Source organism: Pithys albifrons, chromosome 4 (genome assembly GCF_047495875.1).
Source record: "Pithys albifrons albifrons isolate INPA30051 chromosome 4, PitAlb_v1, whole genome shotgun sequence".
Lineage (NCBI taxonomy): Eukaryota > Metazoa > Chordata > Aves > Passeriformes > Thamnophilidae > Pithys > Pithys albifrons.
Window position 1 is genome coordinate 64,167,093 of NC_092461.1, and position 24,064 is coordinate 64,191,156.

Here is a 24,064-nt window from a genome sequence, read left to right on the forward strand (position 1 = left end):
AACCCCCTCTGAAGGACGCACATTCCCTCATTACCTTGTGGACTCCTGCTTGTAGATGTCAATGATGTTCTCCACCAGCAGGTTCCTCTGCAGCCCGTAGACACCATGTCGGTCCAGGACAACCTCATGCCTGCAGGAGGGACAGCGGAAGCGGCCACCAGATGCCACAGTTGTACCTCCCCTGGTTGGTAGGTAGGGGTTGGAGGCCTGTTCTTGCCAAGTAGCACAAGGAGAGGAGGGTAAGGCCATGAAAAACCATGCAAACCTCTTCCAAAAGCACCAAATGGTAAGAAACCATTTGTCACCGTGCCCAGTAAGCAGGTAGGTCTCACACACCACCCCTTGGGAAAGCACCTGGTGAGGGGCCAGTCCCTCAGCTCACACTTGGCCATGTCCCTACAGCAAACAGGGGACCCTTTCACCTGCTGTGACCTCAGCCCTGGCCCCTGGGGACACCAACTTTGGCTTTAAATCATTACCCCCACCTCATCTCACCAAATGTTAAAATCAATCAACCAAAACATGCAAAATCCTGCTTTCCCATTCATTCCAGCTGGTGCTGCTTGGGAAACAGAGCTCTGTGGGAAGAAACCTACCTGGAAGATGTCACTGGCGCATTTCCGACAAAGGTTATGCTGGCAGGGCAGGATGACCACTGGCTTGGTGAACATTTCCAAGCAGATGGGGCAGATCAGCTGTTTCTCCAGGTTATCCATAGTTTGCTGCTCTTTGGAGAAAGACTTGTAGCTCAGGGAGGTGCTCATCCCTAGCTTTTCCAAGGGCATATGCTCAGGACCACGGCCTTGTGGAGAAGTTTCCGTATTAATTTCCCTTGAAATAAGTCCAAGGCTGTGATGGGATCAGAGACTCTCTGGGTTCCTCTGGCTGTAGGACATTGTTTAAGCGAGGGGCTGGAGGGAGCCGGGACTGTTTTTAGCAGCGCTGCGTCACAAGACGCAGTCCTGCCATGCCCATATATGCGCGTAAGAGAAGGACAGGCTGGGACAGGTGACAGCTGCTGGGGGAAGGGGGGAGGCTGGAGAGGCCCTGGCTCTCCTCACTCACACATGGCAGCCTTCACCCCTTGAGGAGGAGGGGCAGCAATAAGCAAAGGCCATCTGCTCCCTTCCTTTATCTTTGCAGGGCAGCAGTGAGTGTAGGGCTGCCCCAGCCACATGCTGAGTCTAATAAATGCTCTGATCAAGCAGCCATGGCCATGAGATGCAGGATGTAATTTTGCCGAAGTATTTTGGCAGGCTCCAGGATCTTACCTTTCCAAGGTGTGAAGCACATGTGGTTACTGGAGAAGACAATAGGAGCAATGGCTGTGCTGGGGCTTGGACACTTCAGGGTATAAACATCTCATCACCTTGAAAACCAGATAAAAAAAATTGTCTGCCTATAACTGTGCCTAAGTTTCTTCTGGTAAAATTGTGGTTTTAGTAACTGTAGGATAAGACTCTAACATGACTATTCATGCCATTAACTCCCCAGCAGCTTAAATATGCATGAAAAGCATTATTTGAATTTCTTGATGAGAAAGAAACTGAAGAAATACAGTGTGAAAAGCTTTCATTTGTGCTGCTAGAGAATGGGTACTAATTGTATATGCTCTCTTTCTGCATAGTTTAATTAAAATGTATTTTAGTTTGGGGCACTGCTGTGTTTATATCTGTTTATTAGACACTGATATCCCTCTTAGCTTGGCACTTATTCCAGAGTTATTTTTAAAATGACAATTTCCCAGATAATTTGTGACATGTGATGCCTGATCTTAAGGGAAAGCCATCTGTGCTTCTATTTGCCAATAATTTATCACACAACTGTACAAGTAATAAATATCATCAAATTTAAGTCAAAGTTCCTGCATTACTGTATAAAATCACTTTGCTGTGTACTGTACCTGTAATCAGAATATTGTCTTCTCTTTTAATCAATAACTACAATGCTTTCTCTGTTAAATGTCTTGTAGAAACCTCCAAAGTTTATTCTGCCTCATGCTTGCTAAAGGGCTTGCATCTGAAATATGAAATAGAGCAGCTGAGTGAGTCTCCTATGCATCCAGGGGTAGACCCTAATTCCAAAAGAGGGCCCCTTGTCTGCAGGCAACACCAGCCTGGAAATTGTGAATTTCAGGAAAATTTAAAAATGAAGGTTTTCATGGATTTCTGCATGAAAATAAATACTATTCTCTGCATTCAATGGTAATGAATCACCATAAATTAAATGTATTATTGACTACTTTATTTTCAATACCTCACATGCTTCTTGAGTGTTTGGGTGAACTCCTGTACTCATTTGCAGCTCACCAAGATGGAAATTCTCCAATGTAAACTTACATGTATGTTTGTCAGCAGTCCCATAACACAAATAGATTTTTCTGAAGTCTTGCATTCATGGGAAATTAGTGATAGCTTAGTTAAAGCCATTTGAAGTTATGCTTTTGCTTCAACTGCCTGGTGCAAACAAGAACCCGGAGTAGAGTGGGAGAAGCTGCTTCGGCAGCTGAGCCACAGACAGCTGGGACTTTGGCAGGGCTGGCAGGGAGCCTTCCCTGGCCGCAGCAACAAGATATTTGTCTTCTTTCCCTTCCCTCCATGGCTGGGTCAGAGGTGACTTTTGCAACTGGAGGAATTTGAACGCCTCATTCTTGCCCCCCTATCTTTGAGTCAGCTGTCCCTTGCACATTAAAACCTGCTTCAGTAAGGAGCTCTGGATTAGAAGAGGAAAGCTGTCCTCACCTGTTGGGGCAGGCACTTCCACCTCACTGCACTGGCAGAAGAAAAGAAATCCTGGGGAGAAACACTGAAGGCTAGTAATGTCAGTGCACAGAAACACCTGTACATAGTGATGAAGAGGAGGCATGGCATGGAAAAAAGCAGGAGGATCATGCCACTGTGTTGGCTCTTTGGACAATTAACAGAAGCACCCCTCAGGGTGTAACATGCCTCTGGATTGTGATTCTGGTGAATTTATAGCTGCTCATCGTAACCCACAGAACTCTTCAGCTAACAGGCTGAGCGGGACACTTGATGCATCTGCTGAGGACATCTGATGGCAAAGAGGTGAGGGACAGTCTGATGCCAATTTTCCCCTTTTTGTGTGTTGAAGCATGCTGACATAGGACAGGTAATATACAGCAAAACCACAAAAAGGAGTCAAAAAAACCAAGATAAACCCAACTTCTGCAACCAGGCCTGAGCTGAAATATTTTATGGCAGAAATATATAGTTCAGACACATGGAAAGTTAGTACAGGGGTTTCTGTCAAGGTATTATGAGCAGTGAATTTTAGGTGAAGAAATGTGGAGGCTTGACCACACTTGTGGAGGCTGGATGGGAAAGCCACACGTTGTGTGACCAGTCTGCAACAAGGAGGAAGAGAAGAGCAAAGTCCAAGAGCCTGCAGAGGCAAGGGAAAGTCCTGCAACTGGTTTCAGCAGGGATTACTCAGGATGGACTTTGAAGGGCTTGCATTGAGAAAGAGCCTGGCACCCTTCTGTCTCTCCCTGGCAGCCCTGTTCCCCTTCCACACCTGTAAGGGAAGACCACCAGCAGTCCACCTCCAAGGAGCCACAAAGTCAAACCATTGGCGAGAAAACCTGCTTTCACCCTGCTCTTGGACAGAAACTCTGGATGTCTGCCAGCCATAACCAAGAAGAAAATATCTTTTTGGTTTTTTTCTCCTTACAGTATTTCTTGTTCAGGAACATTACCTGACTTTGTTAACACAACCAGAACACCAGTTCAGAAATATACTTTTACAGACATTGCTTCAAAGTCCTCTGTTTTGCAGATTATTAACAGCTTGTGGTCTGTGGACTGATGGCCTAGAGAACTGGAAGGCTAGCTGCAAAGCAGTTGGTTTAGGAGGGAGATTTGGAAGAGGAAGGAGATGTCCGGGTTCTGGTTTCAATGCCATAATGACATTTCTGGGGTTTGCATTAACAGAATTCCCCTCTGTAGCCTCTTATCTTGTACCAGTTCTGTGAAGCTCTTGTGTGTTAGTCAGAAAATCATTCCTGTGACTCTCTTGCATCCCTGGAAAACAAAGAGAAAAAGTACATTTTTGCCAGAGGATACTGGAAAAAAATAATCCCATGTGACTTGCTTCCCCAGGGAGCCTGGAAGAGACAAAGCTGCTCTGCAAGCAGCAGGCTCCTTGCCCAGGCATCCTGAGCATGATGGGTGCTGAGAAGCATCCCGGTTCATGAGGTGATGGTGCCCTGGCTTGCTGCTACCCCACCTCCCACCTGTCCTGGGGGATGCGTGCGCATCCCCACTGCCCCTTCCACCCAGGCTGGGGGTGGGGAATCTACACTGGCAGCTGCATAAAGGAGATGGCAGCTGACCAAAGCAGATGGCAGCTGCCCATCATCCCTTGGGCAGGAATCAACACCCACCCCTATCCTGTTGCCCCCAGCAACTCCCTACAGTCCTGAGTCTGGTGGGGATCACCTGCAGGCTTTCCACAACAGCACAGCTGCTGAACAAGGACAGTCCTGGTGGGTGTCCTTGTGGGGCCAGAGAGGGAACCAGCCACTGCAAGAAAAGACCAGCAGAACCACCTGCCCATCTCCCTGCTGCTTTGCCCTGCCTTTCTCACCTCAAGTGTGAAGTCCTGGCTGTCCAACCAATACAACATCCTAACAAAAATGATGTTGTTGCCTCCAATTCTGTTGGATGTGAGACTTAGGGCAAAATGACAATGCAACCTTTCCCTCTTCCCATACTGCTAACTCTGCTTGCTGTTCTGGCTGGAAAGATTTTCATTTTTAGGTTAGAGAAAGTTCTCCATCCATCTTACCTTTTGTATGTGCCCATTTACCCCGCTGCAAACAGTCCCTCAGGAGCGGGTAGAGAGCACCGGCATTCCGCCTATGGCCAGTATGTTGCAGAGACTCAAATTTCACTTACACTGGCAACAACTTAATAAGCCAATGAGCCAGCTATAAGATGAAGCCCTTCTACATATACAAGGGCAAACTGCAAATGGTATTTTGCATTTCATGATTTTATTGTGACCAATATACACCCCATGACAAATACTGAAACTACCCTTATACATGACTCAATTTATGCAGAGAGCCTTTGCAAAAGAGACAAGTGCTTTTCAAAAACAGTTGCCTTTTGAGACTGACATTTTTTCCACTCAACACACATATATATATATATTTGTCTTTGTGTACCTCATATGTGATGACAGGCCATATGTGGTCAGTATTTGGAGACCTTCTAAAAACAATCTGGGGGATGGTTTCAGACTGGCATAGGAGATAATTACATCTTTCAAAATTTCCTTTTGCACATATGAAATCACAGCAGCAGGGGCAAGCTCAAAGCATTTTCAAGGGTGAGTCAGTGAGAGCACATCAAATGTGCAACACACAAGGTTTCAGGGACAAGCTACAAAGACCAGCCAGAGGGATGATGTCTGCTCTTTTCTTTTAAACAGGGGATGGACACTGACCTGAGCTGAATTGTGCTCAGCAGCAGCCTTCTCTGGGTTTATCCATGCTCATGGAACTTCCACAGTTTGCAGCAAACAGAGAAAAATGGGATAAAGGGTCAGAGAACTAGATAACTTCTGTTACAAATTCATCAGTGGTAATAACACAAATTATATCAGACAAACCTCAGGGATTTAGATTAAAATACCCTGGGAGGTCAAACAAGGAGACTCTCTGGACAAACTCCATCAAGGAGTCATTTCTGTGTACTGTGGCTCTGCCGTCAGTGGGACACCAAAGCATGGGTCACTGCCTGGGAGAAGGAAGATCCTTTAGCTTCCTTCTGTCTTCCAATAGAACGAGTAAGCCAGCGTGAATCTGTCACCCAGCTTTAGGGGACACAGGGAAACAAAGCTCTCCCAACAGAAAGTCCTTGTTTCCTCACAGTCTTCGAGATCCGGATGAGAAATTGTGGTCATGCTGTACCCTTCAAGGTGATCCTGCAATTATCTGTATTCTCTAAAGTCTCAAAATCAGTGAGCGTGAAAAGATAGGCTGTGGGATAACAAACGGGATGAGCAGTTCAGCATCTCCCCAAGCTACAAACAACTTTGCAAGCTCAGAGATTCCCAAACCCTCATCCCCTCCACACATTACTGTTAAAAAGAGAGACGTTTCACAGGCAAGGCATAAAAGTATGTCCAAAGTACTTCATAGAGGAAGTACTTCATGTGGGAAAGAAATAGCACTGCATTACTACCTACCTAAAAATAGGTCCTTTCCAGGGCTAAGGACAAGTTTCACAGATAACAGGCACAGGCTTGCTTTTCCATACCACAAATATGCCCTGCAGTGAAAATGAGACACGAAGGAAGAAAGGATAAAATTAAAACAAAAGCAGTTAGATAAATCATAGAATACACCAATTAGAAAAGAAGGAGAATCCCACTTCTGGTTTGGAGAGTAAGCAATCAAGTGTTTTACTATTTTAACACCATCTTCCACTTTTCAAATGCACCCTTGACTCTTTCCCCTCTACTTTGTTATCACAGCATCCCATAGGAGCCTGTTTGAAAATCATGGGGTAGATGTCTCCCCGACTAGCAGAGAGGGAAGAATGGCAGCTCCTCTTGTAGTATGTCCATTTTGTGTAATAACAGGGGTGTTTGGTGCTGGGTTAGCAGTTGGTGCTGTGGCAGTGGGGATGGACGGAGGTGGCACAGCAGAGGCAGTGCTAGAGGGACTCCTGAGCATACCAGAACTTGAGGAAAAGGGAACTGCAGAGCTTTAACAGTAGGAATTTTGACTGGGGGACAGATTTGATTTCTGCTCTGGACTTAGCAGGCCATAGCACTCTGCTTCAAACTCTGCTGCTGCAACCCCAGGTCTGTCAGTAGGAAAGGAGAGTGATGTTCAGTAGAGAAGGGACTTGCATTTCACAGCACAGATCCAGCTCAGACTTCCCAGCTGGCATCAGCTCATCACTTCACAGAGATACAGCCTTGTCCCAGTGTCAGGTTTCTCACTAGCCTTGGTCTGCTTGATATAAGCCACTCTTGATGCTATTTCAGTATCCTCTCCATTGCTCAGCTGGCAGAGCATAGTATTTTTTTCCAGGACAATGCTGAGGTCTGTAGTTCAAGGGAGAGACTGATTTTAAGTTTATACTCAGCATATGACTATACCACATCAGAGACCTACTGAGACTCCATCCCAAGCCCCCAGGATGGTTCAGATTATTTTGAGGGTCATTCCTTGAGGACAGAAGAGAGATTCAGTGATCAAAGGATAGAACATTTTGGTATTACAGCTAAACAAAAATACTGTGCATGGGAGCAGGAAGGTTTTCACACTGTAAGTTGCTACCAGAACCAGTCAAGTCCCTGGTTAACATGCGTCTGGTTATAGACATGGCAGGGGTTAGTTTGCTTCTTTTTTTTTCAAATTCCTCTGTTTTCCTTTCATGTGTTCCTTTGCCCTGAAAATGCTCTCAAGGCATATAGCAAAACCAGCATGACAGTTCATTTTTGAGTACCAATGCCTTTTCTTTCTTTTGAAAGTCAGATGAGAAGAGCAGGTTTCCCTTTTGGCCATTTTCCAGCCAAGTTCTTTCCCCCCCTCCTTCACACAAGATTCGTGTGAGCCTAGGGGAGCACAATGCTTAGGAGAGAGATGCAAGCACTTGCAAGGACAGCAACAGCTGGAAACGCCTTCAAGCCAGGCAGAAGTTGAATGAAGGCATTTTTAGCTACAGTGAAGAATGCCATCCACTGTTACACTGTGACATTGTGTTCATTGTAGCAAGCAGCAGTCTGTTAGATTAACATCCTTTTGAATTATCACTTCATGAAGTATCTCAGGCTTGTTGGCCCATGTCTGCACCATGTCTGCATCCATGGTATTGCATCACCCTCTCCCATCAGGCTGTTCCCTAGGAGTTAGTCTTTCTGATTCTGGCAGAGTTTAGGGAATGAAAGGGCAGAAAGGGTGCACAACAAAAGGAAAGAAAGGGTGCACAGCAAGTTCTTTGGCCATAGAATAATTCAGATTTTGTGTGTCTCTTCAGAGGCTTTGACCTTACCATGGAGTGGGTAACTTTGCAGTAAGACTTTTGTTTTGCCTGGGCTGCCTGACAGAGCACATCTCCCACTAAGCAGTTTTACCCTCTGTAGTCAGGGCTGGGAAATAAGCCACAACATAATAGTTTGATACTACGATCTCGGGAGAAAACAAAGAGTTTGAAGCTGGCTGTCTTCACACACCACCACCACCCCCACCTCAATTCTCTCCCTGCCTCCTCCTCACCCAGCCAAGCACAGCCTGTCGTCAGTCCAGAGGGTGACTCCCATGACCCCAGCATTGACAGACGCTGCTCCAGGACTCTATGCAAAGGAAGATGTGCTGCTGTGACCAGAGCATAGTCCATTGTCTCACCACTGTGGTCAAGAAGCTGAAAAAACAGGGCACCGCTACCCCAACATTCCCTGCCACTGCCACCCTTGGATGAGGAGAAGGGAACAAGGAAAGAAGATGGGCATGTGCGGGGCACAGGAAGGGCTAGGATGTGGTAGCAAAGCAGAGCACAGGATCAGTGTTAGCAATGTCAGCAGGCAATCAGTACCACTGAAATACCACTTAATTCAGAAGAGATGAAGTAAAAAATGGAAAAAAAATATCCATGAAAATTCCGTTAATAACCATCCAAGATAGATTCTATTTATAGGATACTTAAAAAACCTCTAAAGGCTCATATTCTTGCTCATCTACACTGGCAAGATCTCTCACCCAGGAATGCAGGTGATTGCCCTGAGAAGGTGCAATGCTTCCTTAGAAGCTTCCTCTGCATGTCTCAGATTACATTCATTAGGGTGCTCCTGATATATTAGGTCTCATAGCCAATTCCTTGGGCTCCTGGAATGTGTTCAGATGGGCTGCTCGTTCCCAGAATTGAAGTCATCAATTATTCACTTTTAGGGAAGTATGTGTCTTTAACAAGCCAGGTGTCACTCAGTCAGGCAGGAAGAAGGTGACAACTCTCTCATCCTTTCTCTGGTGACTTCTTAAGGTGTTCCCATGTGAAATGCTCTCTACACCTGACCTCACAAAATACACTGAAAATTGTAAAATAGAGCATCTGAAAAGGCCAATGTGTGGAGTGGGAAGATCCACCTTTTTCCCTCTTGCTGTTCTCATTTTTATCCTTTCCCTCATGTTGCCTAGAGAAGGACAAGGAAGTCGATGATAGGTCTGGAGCACATTTCCTACAGAAAGCAGCTGAGGGAGCTGGCGTTGTTTAGCCTAGAGAAGAGGAGGCTCAGGGGGATCTTACTTTCTACAATTGCCTGAAAGGAGGTTGTAACCAGGTGGAGGTCAGTTTCTTCTCGCAGGCAACTAGTGACAGGATGAGAGGACATAGTCTTAAGGTGTACCAAGGGAGTTTTAGGTTGGAAATGGAGAAAAATTTATTCACAGAAAGGATGATTAGACATTGGAATAGACTGGCCAGGGAGGTGGTGGAGTTCCCATCCCTGGAGGTGTTTAAGGAAAGACTGGATGTGGCACTCAGTGCCATGGTTTAGTTGACACAGTGGTGTTTGGTCATAAATTGTCCTTGATGATCTCAGAGGTCTTTTCCAACCTAATTGATTCCATATGATTCAGTGATTTACAGCTTTCTGAAGGAAGCATGCCTGTCCAGCAACTGGGAAGTAGCAGGATCAGTACCTCTGCTCTCTGGCCCTGGCCTGGTGTTGTCCCCACTCCTCCCTCAGCCCCCAAATGCTGCAGAAGTCATGTAGGAGGGCAGAAAGGCACTGGAACATTTTCTTCCAGCTTAGGCAGGAAACTGTGCTGCCAGCTGGCTAATGGGCATCTCTGTGTGGTGCCTATGTGAGGCCACTGTGTGAAAATGGCAGGAGAACATTTGCAGGAGCAAGTGGAAGATGCAAAGGAAAACAGACACAACCAGAAGACTGCGTGTGCATGCACAGTGATAAGTCTCGGGATGTCCTCTGCATTGAACAAGTCCTTTAAAAGTGTTTCAAGCCCAGCACAATACCCCCACCTCCTCTGCTGCTTCTCAGCACCACAGAAACCTGCTTCTCCTCCTTCCCACATCAACCTTCATCTCCTTTATCCTCTTCCATGAAGGGAGTGAACTGTCTTACAGTCTCCCTGAAAAGACAAGTCCCATAAGCTAAGAAGCAGGCTCTGCTTGAGCAGGCAAGAACTGGCTGCCCTTGCTTCTATTCCCAGCACTAGATTGAAACAAACTCCAAACCAATTATGACTAGGCACACACACTTTCCTGTATGCCCAGCAGAATAATGACAGCAAAATGGGCAAAGAAGAGATGTTTATATTACTATGGAAAAAAATAGAAAGAGAAAAAGAAGATGCTGGCATTGAGACATCATGAACTGAACAAGTGCCTTTCCCATGACAGCACTCTGGCTTAGCACTTGAGACAAGGTATTGTTAGCCGACCAGGTAATCATAAAGGAATGAAATAATTCTTATTTTTGTGAAGAGAATAGGCTATCCTGTCTCTGGAACAGTGAAGAAATAGGAGAAACCCCATACTATAGTGGTGAACGTCCTAGGATTGGAAGAATTTAGAGTTTTAGGAAAAAAAATTTTGAAGGAGAGAGGTGCCTTGTTCTCCCACATGGTAAAACTCTTGATCAACACAGCCTGAGGTGTAATAAGGTGTGAAGAAAGATAGGCTCTTTGCTCCTCATTGTGTCAGAAGAGCCTGTGGCAAAATACCTAGATATGAGGGAATAGCCTTGCTGATTTAATCTTCAAAGCCAGTAACTGAAGCCTGGTTTTCTCTCATTTCTCCACCTACCTCTTTTATAAGTTCATCTATCTTGGCAACTCTCAGTATGTTTTTATATGCTTTTTGTCTTAACCTGTCTTGTATTAAGTATGATTTCAGTGTAATTGGATACTAATGACTTGTTCCTTGCCAAAGGATGTGGTAAACTCCACGTAGAGCTTGAGGCACCTTAGAAGCACTCTGGATTGTCAGCTTGTTCTCTACAATGTCCAAAGCATTGTGTGCAAATATCCAAAGCAGTGAGTCTTCCTTCAGCTGCAGGCCACCCCCCCTCCCCTCCGATCCCTCCTGGACAAGCAATAGTCAGGAGAAGGAGAAAGTGTCTCTTACAGATGTATTACCCTTTCTCATTTCTAGCTCTTATCTGTTTTGACTCCCTTACTGGGCTACTAGCCTGATTTTCTAGCCCTGGCTCCAGCTTTCTACAGGCATTAGGATGGTTTGCCCCTTGACCAAGGCTTTGTCTCTAATCATTAGGCTTGGTTCTAACCATCTTCCTGGTGCAAGCAGGGCCCATCTCACTGGGTCCTGTTTTCCAAATTGCCAGACCCCACAACACAGCTGTTTTTGAATGCAGTATGTGCTCCATTAGGCAAAATGGAGTGGCCTTGTTTGTTCATAGCATTCTGTTAGAAGTGCATGGAAATCTGAGACTCCCCCTTTCCTAATACCATCCTTCATCCCATCATAGCAGTAGGGGTAACATCCCTGGGATCTCTGAGCTAATACATGGGAGCCTTCTATACTGCCTGGCCTGGGTATGCAGTGGATAATTTCTCTGGCTGCCAGCAGGAGGAATAGATGCAAGTCCAACATGCTCAAGTAGAAAAAGGCACCACCTCCACCCCTGTGAACTTTTGTTTGCAATTACATTCTTCCTGTTGTTGTATGCCCACCAGCCATTTGGATGTGTTCACCCCCTTTCATTCACTTTGTGGTTTTTCATAATTAATTCAGGGGAAAAAAGCCAAAACCCATCTGCAAAAGAGGAACTATTTGCAAGTCTATGCTTATGAAGGAGCTGCTCCCCTCAGTGCTTACCCCTCTGCACCAGCCCGAGGAAATCAGGAGGAATTTGACCTCATCTTCACTACCCACCTTACCTCTGGAAAAAATAAACCAAGCAAGAACAAAAATGAAGAGTGGATGGAAATAACAGGTCTCAAGTGAGCCATCTTTGGATGCAGAGTGTGGGTCTACTTCACACCTACTGGATACCTTCCCCACTTCTCACACCTGGCTCCCACTCTATGTCTTCTTCTTTGTTATCTCAGCACATTCCTCCTCCAGGCTGCAGTTTGGCAAGCACCTGAAAGAGCCTGAGCTGCCCTGGCCAGCAGCATGGGGCAGCCTGCACCTCTCACTTCCCTTGAGCTGGCCCTGGTTGCCAGGTCTGGTCCCCTCCTTTGCTGATTCTGAGCTTTGATGAATCTGAGCTGATTCATGTGGCTGACCATTAGAAAATTACCTATTTTACCAGGTTATCAAGGTAACTTAGATCTGGAGTGACACAGACCACCAGAGCAAGGACAAGGCAAGTTGTGTAGTTGAGAGCAGTGGAGAAGAGGGCAGGAGCAAGGGGACCTCTTTACTTTGGAGCAAGGAGCTGCTGAACTGGCCCATCCTCCTTTCAAACTTCACCCTCAACAACTTTGTTGCTATTTGGAAGGTAATAACTTCAGTACACCATAAGATAGTCCGTGACTTGAAGGAACACTCACAAGCAAGTCAAGACAAAAGCTGTCCCTTATCACTGTGTAGTCAGGCAAAATCACTGCTGCTGATGAAGTACCATAGCAAGGTATGTTCAAATAGTGTTACAGTGATTAATGTCAGTCTTCAACAGCTTCCGGCATTTTCCCTGGCAGCAGGTTGCATGAATTCCATTCTGCTCCTAAGGAATGGAAAAAGGGCCATCCATGTGTTTCCATACTCCTTAATGTCCAGCACTGGTTACCTGCTTTGTTTTGTTTTTTTATTTGCCTAAGCAAACTAGGGCTAAATATGCAGAGTTTGTTTCCAGTATCCTGTCTCTCTCTGATACAGACATGTTTATGAAAACCTGAATGGACAAATGTCATTCCAGAAATCAAACAGCAACCAAAAGACACCATTGGAAAAAAGCTTGCAGCTCACTGACACACGAGTTATTATCAGCAATGGGTCAACACATTTGACTGCTCTAAGGTAAGCAAAGGGCTCAGAAAAGCAAGCAGCAAGCATCACCGAGGAATTCTGGGATTGGACCCAGAATGTTATAAATCCTTTGTTCTTCCTGGAAAAGCAAAACTTGCTTTGTATGTGATTGGTAAGAAAAACTGGAAAACAATTTCTGGAACCTTGTGGCCTTTGTGGAGCCTATCAAGTGACAAAGACCACAGTCACTGGGACACTAGTCTCCTTTGTGAAGTACCAACGTGATGCTTTGTGTGAAGTCAAAGGCAAAGGCTGTTTTGACAATCCAAAGAGTATTGTCTCTGGCAGCTGAGCTGCAGGAAAAAATTGTGGGGCATGGACTCAGAGGCTGAGGCAGGAACCAACTTGTAGATGTAAATCAAGCACATCGTAATGGGAGAGGTATTGGTGTGACAGTGGTGTGGGGGTTCCCTGGAAGACAAGGTGCTGATGCTATATTGCTGCCTTCAGAGCTGCCCTTATTCCTCTGAACAGATCAGCGCTGTGCCATACCATACAGCCTGTTCCAGCCCCACAGGTCCTGCAGGCCTTATCTGTGTGCTCTGGGGTCCTTCCGTGGAGTCAGGACCAAGTGTGAAGTGAAGGCTACAAGGCTCCTCTGCTATAGCATCATAATAACAGCTTCTCCCACCAGCAAGGATTCCTCTTCCAGACATCATGGGAACAGGCAGGCTCTGCTGGCCCAAATGGCTGCTAGTCAGGGGCATAACAAAGTTCATGAGCTGTCTGTGTCTGTATTATGTTTGGCATGACACAACTGCCAGAATTTGGGAACCAGATGGTATTATGATGTTTTTCTTATTTCCTTTCAGCATAGATACTGCCGCAGGTGACGTGATGTGACTTGTTCTCTGCTTGCGCTTGCAAAGCTCTTCATCACAGTGGAGCAACATGAGATATAGCTTGGACATAGAAATTGGAATTTTCACTGTGCAATCTCTGCACTTCAGTGGTCCTGGGAGTACAGATGCCTCCTTCAGGGCCAGGTGACAGTCCTGAGGTAGGGATCAAGGACCACCCTCATTCACACCTGTGCATTTCTGGGGGGCCAGTGACACAATGGCTGTGGATCAGAAGACTGCAGGTTTGACTTCTGCCTGGCTACGGATCAGAAAACTGTAGGTTTGACTCCTGCCTGGCTTGCTGATGTTGGTTTTGTACTCCTTGCCTTCTTCAGCTTGCATTTTCTTAAGGATTCCACCCCACCATGCATGGATGGATCGAAAAGCAAAGAAGTTTGATTTAGAAAAAAAAGATAAAAGGAAGAAGCAAGAAAGCTGGAACTGTGAATTTTCCTTCCTTTATGTTGATACCCACACATCCTGCTCAGCATCCTTGGTAAGTTTTAATTGGGTCAAGTCCATCTCCAAGGAGATTTATAGCTGAAAACATCTTGTTATGACATGGATCTTTCCCAACCCCACTGTGAACCTTTAACATTCATGTCAATTCCTAGCATCTTCCAGTTTTCCACTGTCACACTTCAGCTTGGCTGACCCTGGAGGATGCTCATCTATTCAACTCCTCCTGCTGAAATGGGGCAGGGGAATGTCCTGGGGAGCTAAAAGTCACATGTAAGTACCCAGGGTGTCACCTGAGAGAGCTGCTGATAGCTAAGTGACAACTAGGTAGATGTGGTGACCCTGAAATTCCACTTGAGTCAGGTGAAGAGTAGGTACAAATAGAAGTATGGGTTTACAATATTCAAATTAGATACACTGACAAGAGTACCTAAGTAAAGGAACAATAAATCTTCAGGTACTAACGAAATGAGGATAGTGCTGTCTTGTTTTCAGTGGTTTCCCACCTCTGTGATCAGCAGAACATCTTGTCCATGCATGATGCCACATATCTCAAACTGCATAAAGCAGCACCCCGTCATGCAGGAACATTTTCACCATTTCTCCTTTGAAATCCTCAAGGTAGGCTAAATGCTCATACTCCCTTGAGACTTATTTCCCTTTCTCCAGCAGAAGTGACAGCTTTTGCTTGAAATACAAACAAACATTTTCTTACAACACACAAGTGGAAAATTTCTTTTTTGGAACAGATGTCCCCCCCTGTACTGCTATTTAACAACACCTGATCCCACTGTTTGCCTGTGCTGCCTCACTCTGGTAACTGACCCAGTGTAGGAGAGTGACGAGTCATATGAATGACATTTTCATAACCTCTAGCATTGTTCATTATTAAGGGATACAAATGATTGAATAGGATGTACACACACAGCTGGTTATTTGCCCTTGCTGAAGACTAGATACAGAAATAATTAATCACTTGCAGGTCACTGTTACTAATAACTTGCTTCTAAATGAACTATTTTGCAAGCTACACTATCATCCAAGCACTGAATAGGATGTTACTATTAGATCCATGAGCATGTCCTAGAAGAGTGGAAAGCTGAGCCAAGAAGTCACATAAACGTAACAGGACATAGCTCAAGAGGCAGAGTAGTTGCTTAGCATAAAGTAAGTCATGAGACCAGAGTTTACGTATTGTGAGAGTTTGCGGGTTTGGTTTTGGATTTTTCTTTCCTGACTATCATTCTACTTTATTGCAGATACACACACAGAAATGCATGCGTGTCAATACTTTCTTAGTGGTTGGGGGGAAAAAATCTTAATTGGAACAGAAAAGGAGATGGTCCCTTCTCCAAAAGAAACTCCGGATGTGCTTTTGTTTTGTGAGCTATCATTTAGGAGAAAAGAGTTTCCACTGAATCAGTGAAAAGGAACTATAGAGTGTGGAGATGTTCATATAGGAAGGAGTGAATCTTACGAAAAAAAAAATCTTTGGCCCTAGATGGAGTCTGTGCCTTGTCCCACACCAGAGAATGGCATGGGGATGCACTTTTGGACTTTGAACCTAGATGTGACTTCTGTTGAGTGTAAACATGTATGGATAACAGACAGCTAAGGAAATGGCTGTCTTTCCTTAATTTCTGCTCACCAGGGTGCATCTGTTCCCTGATAGGTAGGCTTTTCATTCCTGCATTTCTCCTGAAACAGTTCCTGAGAAACCTGTTTCCCTGCTAATAATCTTGCTTGTATTATATTTCCAGAGAGAGTGGATCTTCCTTGCTCTCCTATCAGTAATCTACCCCAGAGAAACATTTCCACATGGAGAGAAGACTCATTGAGGGTTCTGTTCAAGGAAAAACTTTGCTTCCATTCTTTCTCTGCTATGTAGACATGTTTGCTTTCTCCAAGCCAGGAACTGTTGTCAAGCATGTTTTTCTGCATCCCACGTAGCACCTGTAATGGAAAAGAAGACTTGAAGGAAAAAAGGAAACCATAGGAAATACGAGAAAAGAAAAAGCACAGTATGAGTGCTGGCTCGCTTATTAACTATGTCCTAAGCAAGCCCATGTCTGTCTGCACTAAACTCCTTCTGTACAAATGACCTTTATATCCCTTCTCCCTTCGCTCCATGTTCTCCTACAACATCCTCCTTTATGGCACAACCAAAGGACCAAACATCATGTCTGTCACCTGAAGTCAAGAGACTGTGGAGCACTTCTATCCACTCCTATCAGCCAGGATGCTTGCAGCCCTCCTTCATAAGGATTATCTGGCATCACAGAAAGCACAATCAGTAAAGATGACTTGGCATCATGTAAAGCAACATGCAAAATGGGGAGAGACTGTCCACAGCTGAAATAGCACACTAAGGACCACCTTGGAAAAGAGGACCTAACAAAACTAGATCAGATTGAGCTAAAAACAAATAATTATTTTGGCTTCACATAGGAGAATGCCAAACACCTATTATTAGATTGAGAGGGGATCTCATTAATGCACATAAAATATCTCAAAGGTGGTTGCCATGAAGATGGTGCCAGACCCTTTTCAGTGATGCCCAGGAACAGGATGAGCAGCAATGGCCATAAACTAAGAAATAACAAATTCCGCCTTAATATGAGGAAGATTTACACTGAGGGTGCCAAAGCACTGGAACAGGCTGCCCAGAGAGGTGGTGGAGTCTTCCTGTCTGAAGATATTCAAAACCCACCAGGATGTGTTCCTGAGTAACCTGCTCTAGGTGACCCTGCCTTGGCAGGGGTCCCTTCTAACCTTAACAATTCTGTGATTATTATAACATATCATTAGTTACATATTATTAAATTATAATTAATTGTGGTGTAATTAAATATAATAATAACTAATGTTGCTATGAAAGACAACTGGCATTTCCAAAAGCATTCCTGCAGCATGGATTTCAGTGTTTGCTGCAGGACTGCCACCTCTTTACGGTATTTTTTCTTTTTTTCTTTTTTTTTAAGTTTTCGTCCCCTACTAAAAAGCCAGATGAGAATCGATTGTGCATCACATACGATCGAAACGGCTCTAGGAGCGTCTGTCTGACCGGGAGCGAAGCTGCCCTCCTACTCCCTTAACAAGGAGCCAAACCCGCAAATATTCCTAATCGGAAAAGGAAGACAAAAAAATCTCCTTCGAGCCGGAATCGAACCAGCGACCTAAGGATTCCCGGGGGCGAACCTCTACAGTCCTCCGCTCTACCAGCTGAGCTATCGAAGGAACGTACTACTCGCCCCCCAGTGGCCGCAGAAGCCACCGCTCCGCCCCGCCCGTACCCCGCGCATGCGCCTGGCGCCGCAGGGTGCGAGCGGCCGGGCGGGGGTTCCGTGACGGGGCGATGGCAAAGACGGGATTCGCACATGGGGCCAGTGGCGCAATGGATAACGCGTCTGACTACGGATCAGAAGATTGTAGGTTCGACTCCTGCCTGGCTCGTGCTTATTTTGGTGCCCCCTCTCATCGTGTCTGCCACAGCGCCTTTCGCAGCAAAGCGCGAGGGAGCGAATCCAAATGTTAATTTAACCAGAGCTCATGAGCAGCCTCAGTTACTCACTCCTTACAGGAAACTACTGGTCAGTCCACAAACTGAGGATCCAGCTGTGGGTTCTCAGCACAGGAGGGAGTCCACAGAAGGCAGACAGAAATGATGACAGAGCACCTCTCCAATGAAGGCAGTGAGAGAGCTGCGATTGTTCAGCGTGGGGAAAAGGAGGCTCCTGGAAGACACTCGAGAGCTTCCCAGTACATAAAGGGGGCTGGCAAAAGAGCTGGAGAGAGACTTTTTACAAGAACATGCAAGAATAGCACAAGGAGCAATGACTTTGAAATGGAAAAGGGCAAGTGTAGGTTTGATAAAAGGAAGGAGGTGTGTTTACAATGGGATTGGTTAAATAGTGGAACAAGTTGCCCGGAGAGGTGGTGGATGCCCCATCCCTGGAAACATCCAGAGCTGGGTTTGGCAGGACTCCGAGCAACCTGAGTTGAAAACGTTACTGCTCAATCCAGGGGGTTGGTCTTGGTGGCCTTGAATGATCCCTTCCAACCCAAACCATTCCATGATTCAATGGCTATGGCTACTCTCAAATCTGATCACTGGAGAGGCCTTCCTCAGCTTTCCTGGTTGCAAGCTGTTCTTTATACATTGTATAGCCTTTATATACACCAAAACCATTTGAGTTTTGTTGCAAAATCACACACTTTTCATTCAGCTGCACAACAAGGCTGCTTTCCCCCTTCTCAAGACTAATGGATCAACACTACACAAAAAAGTCATCACAGCAGTGTCACAACTGCCTTCAGAGACCTCTGTGTTCTTTGCTGTTGTTTGTAAGACTAACCAGTGCCTCAGGCCTATGCTGAACACACTGCTCCTCTCCTTGGGAAATCCCAAAGGGGTTTCCCCCATGTAATGTGTTGGTGCATTCATGGGGTTAATTTACTGGCATTGTTAAAGCATTTGACAGGTTGTATGTTTGGTTTGAAAAGTTTAAGCCTACAATGGTGTTTTGCTCTGGGAGACACAATGCTTCAATGATGTACCAGGATGACAGACGAGGTTAAATCCCAGAATCATAGAACATTAAGGGGTTGGAAGGGACCTTAAAGATTACCTGGTCACAACTCATTGCCATGGGCAGGGACACCTCCCACTAGGCCAGGTTGCTCAAGGCCTTATCCAGCATGGCCTTGAACATCACCAGAGTTGGGGCATCCGCAGCCTCCTGGGGCAACCTGTTCCAGTGCCTCACCAGCCTCACAGTGAAAAATTTCTTCCCAATATATACCCGAAAATTCCCTTCGATTTATATCCACTACTCCTTGTCCTATGGCTACAGTTGCCGATGAAGTCAGGACGATGATATTAGATGAGAAAAAGGAGAAAATGAGAAATCAGGACGCTGAGATCATATGAAAAACCACCTGCTCCCCTCGCTCCTTATATTATGGGGGGCGCTGAGAGGAACAAAAGAAACACGAGCCAGGCAGGAGTCGAACCTACAATCTTCTGATCCGTAGTCAGACGCGTTATCCATTGCGCCACTGGCCCCATACGTCCATGTGTTTTCTCCGCTCTGCTCTTTAGCCAAACACCAAAGGGACTACGCCTGGCCCCGCCGAGCCCCCGCAGCGCCACACCGGAGCCTCCGCAGCGCCCCCGCAGCTCTCCCATAGCGCTCCCGCAGCGCCCCCGCAGCTCTCCCATAGCGCCCCTGCCGGGCCCCGCCCTGCCCGGCCCCGCGGGCAAGGGGCGCTCCCGGTGCCACCCGGCTCAAGCGGGGCTTCCCGCGCGCCGCGCCCCGCGCGCCCCGCGCCCTGCGCATGCGCAGAGCAAACCGCTTTCAGTCTTAAGCCGCGGCGAGGAAACAGTTTCTATGTCCCTTCGATAGCTCAGCTGGTAGAGCGGAGGACTGTAGAGGTTTGTCTGCGGGAATCCTTAGGTCGCTGGTTCGATTCCGGCTCGAAGGAGACGAGAGTTTTTTTCGTCCCTTCCCCCTTTAAGCTAAGTATGTCTTAAGACTTTCTCTTTGGCGTTTTGCAAATACAATGGGTCTCCCTCGCAGAGCTAAACCCGTGTGCTGTGGCACACCCACTGCCGGAGCGGCCGTGCCGCGGGAACAGGGAATGCCATGCCTACTGCGAACCGCCAATACCCTCTGAAGCTCCTAAGGAAAACAAGGTGTGTGTTCTTCACCCTTCAACTTACCACAAAGCAAGTCTGTGCACTAGGATACCTGTTGAGATCCCTTCATGTCATTGCAGTTCATTAAGACGTTGGAATTCTGAAGGTCATTTTTCCAAGCCTCCTGTTCTCCAAATGTCTAGACACTACTTTTACAGAATAAGGCTGTATCTATATATCTATGTACTGCCACATCAGGAACATGTTTTCAGATCCAGCTCAGTGAAGTGTTCAGGGCCAGGATCGACAGGGCTCTGAAAAACCTGATGATGGATGGCATTCCTGCGCATGGAAGGGGGCTTGGAACTAGATGATCTTTAAGGACCCTTCCAATCCAAACAATTCTAAGATTAACATGTTTTCACTCTCCCTGTAAGTGGAAAATTGCATGTCTTTACCAGTATCTCTCTATTATCTTACAGGTGTCAGCTACCATGCAGTAGTCCCATATTACTTCCTCCCCAACCCTGGGACAGGTGACAATTGCTCAGGCGACCTAAGTCCTTGTGTATGAAACTCTGTATTTGTTCATCTCTCAAAGCTAAAAGAGAAGCCAGATGTGATGACTGAGCTGACTTTTGTTCATGGAGGGAAGGAAGGAAGGGGGTTACTGTCATCTGGTCTTTCTCCCTGATTTGTAACAGCACAATAAACCTTTTCTACAGGAAATGACAACACAGAAAAATAAATCAGTACCATTAACTGTACTTAGTTTTGCATGCTTCTTAATTTTTCTCTAGTGATATTATTCTAAAAAGAGGCAGAGATGTAACTCTTTTTGACTGAAGTCACACCAGTATTCATTCTAATAGAAGGTAGGTAATGAAATGGGATTGTATACCATTATGCTTTAAGCTTGTCATATTAAGCAGGGGGTCTTATCCCACAAACTTGTGGGAACAAAATTGCCCAAACTATCTAAATAACTAGTTACGTGGTGGTATGCCCAAATCTTCTATGATGCCTCTTCTGTTTGGTATTTTGAGTGAATTTGGGTATATGTTAATACCTGAAGCCAGAAAGGGACAGATCTTTGAGAAAACATCCAGCCAAAACAGTTGTCCCTTGTGTATTTCTCAAACACTTGGGCTTCTGTGACCACAGAGGCTGGATACCATCCTAGTGAGAAATACTCCTGTCATGTAGCATGACCAGATTATCTGGCACTCTGTGCTGGCTCTTGGACTGATGCAAAACCCCAAAGTGAGATGCTGGATGTCTCTGGACTTCTGCTGTTGTCCTCAGCAGCATCATGGTTTCAGTCTCTGCACACACCCTTTGCTGAGGTTATTGTTTCAAACAGGCAGTGATGCCAGTAAAACTGCTGTGTTACATCACTTCATTACACTGAAGAGTTTTTTGTTATGTAGTCAAGCTTTCTGCATTATATAAAGAACTTGTAACATGTGGCTATAGCTCTGGCTGATTTGCATAGGTAGGCACATCTGCTGCAATCCAAGACCTAGTTCCTCTTTGGGAAAATGCTGAGCTGCCACCTGCCAGGCTGCAAAGCCATAATTTTGGAGAGCTGCCTCAACAGCTTCTGTTACCTGAATGAAGTTGTTAGTGTGAAAAAGGTAAAGGGAGTGCTACAATTCATACATACAATCTTTATTAGTCAGAGTGGTTGACAGCCAAGGTAGATTTGAATACATGGTACTTCACATATAAATAAAATGTAGCAAAACACAGCAAAAAAATTGAGGATCTGTACATTTTGAGAAGATTATTTGGTATGCAATTGAACTGTACACAGAGACAGATCATGTAAGCAAATGTTCATGTTAGAAACTTTTCTGAAAAGCAAACAAATGAGTAAAATCATATTGAAGAGTAAGTCCCGAAATCCTTATTCATCCATTCTCCATATGTCCTCAGAACAGCTGATCTTTACATCAATGAGAGAGGCAAGCGCTTGGTACTCTAAAAACTAAGTGTCCTGTTTGAACTAGACCATGGGTTCAGACACTCAGACCTTTAAGCTGCAAGTCCTGGACAACCCACTCAGAGGTTTGGTCACTGATTTGTTTCGAGGTTTTTTGCTAACTGAGATAACACATTGGAACTCTTCTGTACAGATCCCTATGTCTGTAAAAGGGATTTGCAAACATGCAGCAGCTTGTCCACTTTTTCATCACACTGTGAGATCAAGTCACAAATATTTCCTGAGAAAAATCTCTCACTTAGAAAGTGTAAATAAGAAGCACGTGACTTGCAGTACATCTCAAGCCCATGGAGATCATGTCTTTGATTTCAGCGAACTTTGGCTCTGGCCCACAGAGTGGGCTCCTGAGAGACATCAAAGGTATTGCATGTGAAAAAATTCCCCAATTGCTTTTGCTATTATGGGATTTACTTTTTCCTCCCTGGCTTTACGCCTTCTCTGTACCTGTTGTTGAAATCAAGGGTGCAATTCCCTTTGACTTTCATGGGAGCAGGAGGACAGATTTCACACAGGAAAGGATTCAATATATAATGTGTAGCTTTAAACCAGCCTTTCCTCCCCAATGCCTCTTTCAGCTCTCTGCTGGAAATAGTCACTATGTAACATTTGGACATTTTCACAGTGAATTTCTTTCCCAGAAAATGAAACTTAGGAAATCACTTTGCCTGCAGATTTGTTATATATTATGTGCTCTCCTGGCTCCTTCAGTTGGGAATAATGTCTTACACCAGACCAAACACCCTGCAAAGGGGAATAGTGAAGAAAGCCAGATGATGTGTGTGTGCTCTGGGCCAAGTGGTGCAGAGTGCAGGAGGGCAGCCTGGACTTACGTACACAGAAGTGGTCCCAAAAATTGTTTTCAATGTTCAAGTGAGTACCAAGAGTAGCCCATGGCTGGCCCCAGTGCCTGCACCGAGAGAACAGATTAATAACCTGAACTGAAAGTAACAACCTTTAAAATGTCCATGTGGTATGGGACATTTAAAGAAATGTTGAAAGTTGACTTTGAATTTACAGTTGGTGCTATGAAACACTCTTTCCTGATATATTTAGTTACAACTGGATGACATTTGAAGTGGAAGGTGAGAATAGAAGAAAAATAATAATGTTTCACAACCATGGGATCGAATTTTAAGCAAGGGAATAACACTTTTGACTAGTTATATATTCACTGATCTGTATAATTTAGTGAAACAGTGCAACCCCCTTTAGACCACAGCACATAAAAATAGTAAATGCACAGAGCTGACAATGATTGATGTAACATGATCAATAAGGGAAAATTCAGCTCTTGGGCTTAAGCAGCTATGTCAAATTAGTGGAGTGCTAAGTTTAAGATCTAAGAGGTGGCCTAATTTCTTTATGCTTCCTTTAGCCGTACCAACACATATCTCCACTGACTTGTGCATTGGTACACTCGATCATACACCTCATCCCTACTTCTAAATTTAAATCAAGCCCTGTTCTAGTTCAGCAGGAGGGACCAGTTATCACTGTGTGGGGGTGATCAAAGCTGTGTATTCTACCCCCTCTATTCATTCCCCAAGGACAATGGACCATTAGCAGCAGCTGCCCAGGGAGTCGTTAGCACCTTCACACCCAGCCTGGGGGGGGGGCATGGCTGCTAAGGGGCCATCAGGGACCACTCGTCGGATTCCAAGGAGCAGCAGGACCTCGACAGGAGGAGACCATCACTTCCAACCAGCTTGTGGCCACCACTCTTGACCAGACTGGGACTGTCATTTGCACAAACAGGTCTCTCGCTTTTTTCTGTTTTGGGACTTGAGGGAACCACGTGGGGTTTGTACCCCAGGGTGGTGGGTCATACTGGGTTTTGTGGGTTAAAACCAATTTTTCCTTGTGCCATTGTATTTGTTGTAATATTCTTAATAAAATTGTAACTCTGACTTATAATCTCTTTTGTGTAGAGTTCATTTCTCCTGCCGTTTTACCTCTAAACCAGCACAAGCCCCTGTGCCTGGGGCAGAGGAGAAGATTCAGTCTTGCCCAATGAGCTGATGAGGAGAACAGTCACTCCTTTGCTGCTTGCCTTCCCTGCCAAGTCCTTGCTGCTCCCACAGCCCCAGTGTCTCCACTGGTGTGATGGCTCCCAGCCCAGTGTCAGCAGGGCTGT

The 24,064-nt window shown here is 45.5% G+C and overlaps 1 protein-coding gene, 1 long non-coding RNA gene and 4 other non-coding genes across 8 annotated transcripts in view; 3 read left to right on the forward strand and 3 right to left on the reverse strand.

The window, feature by feature from the left end:
- TRIM55 (tripartite motif containing 55) overlaps positions 1-785 on the reverse strand; it is a 36,380-nt gene extending 35,595 nt beyond the window's left edge. For 2 of the 3 annotated variants that reach the window (XM_071553093.1, XM_071553092.1), the window contains exons 1-2: positions 597-764; positions 35-207 (exon numbers count right to left, since the gene is read on the reverse strand). In XM_071553093.1, the coding sequence (XP_071409194.1) occupies positions 35-207; positions 597-764 (341 nt within the window). Of the gene's footprint in view, positions 1-34; positions 208-596 lie in introns of all 3 variants that reach the window. The other variant, XM_071553091.1, reaches the window with a different exon arrangement.
- Positions 786-17,435: 16,650 nt separating this feature from the next.
- On the reverse strand, positions 17,436-17,524 carry TRNAY-GUA (transfer RNA tyrosine (anticodon GUA)). Its single transcript is given in 2 exon segments — positions 17,436-17,471; positions 17,488-17,524. It is a non-coding gene; the product is annotated as a tRNA-Tyr (tRNA).
- Positions 17,525-17,667: 143 nt separating this feature from the next.
- TRNAR-ACG (transfer RNA arginine (anticodon ACG)) lies at positions 17,668-17,740 on the forward strand. Its single transcript has one exon. It is a non-coding gene; the product is annotated as a tRNA-Arg (tRNA).
- A 1,539-nt stretch (positions 17,741-19,279) lies between these two features.
- On the reverse strand, positions 19,280-19,352 carry TRNAR-ACG (transfer RNA arginine (anticodon ACG)). The gene has a single exon. It is a non-coding gene; the product is annotated as a tRNA-Arg (tRNA).
- Positions 19,353-19,636: 284 nt separating this feature from the next.
- LOC139670944 (uncharacterized) lies at positions 19,637-20,674 on the forward strand. Its single transcript, XR_011697609.1, has 3 exons — positions 19,637-19,721; positions 19,867-19,982; positions 20,408-20,674. It is a non-coding gene; the product is annotated as an uncharacterized lncRNA (long non-coding RNA).
- Positions 19,683-19,771, forward strand: TRNAY-GUA (transfer RNA tyrosine (anticodon GUA)). Its single transcript is given in 2 exon segments — positions 19,683-19,719; positions 19,736-19,771. It is a non-coding gene; the product is annotated as a tRNA-Tyr (tRNA).
- Positions 20,675-24,064: the final 3,390 nt, after the last annotated feature.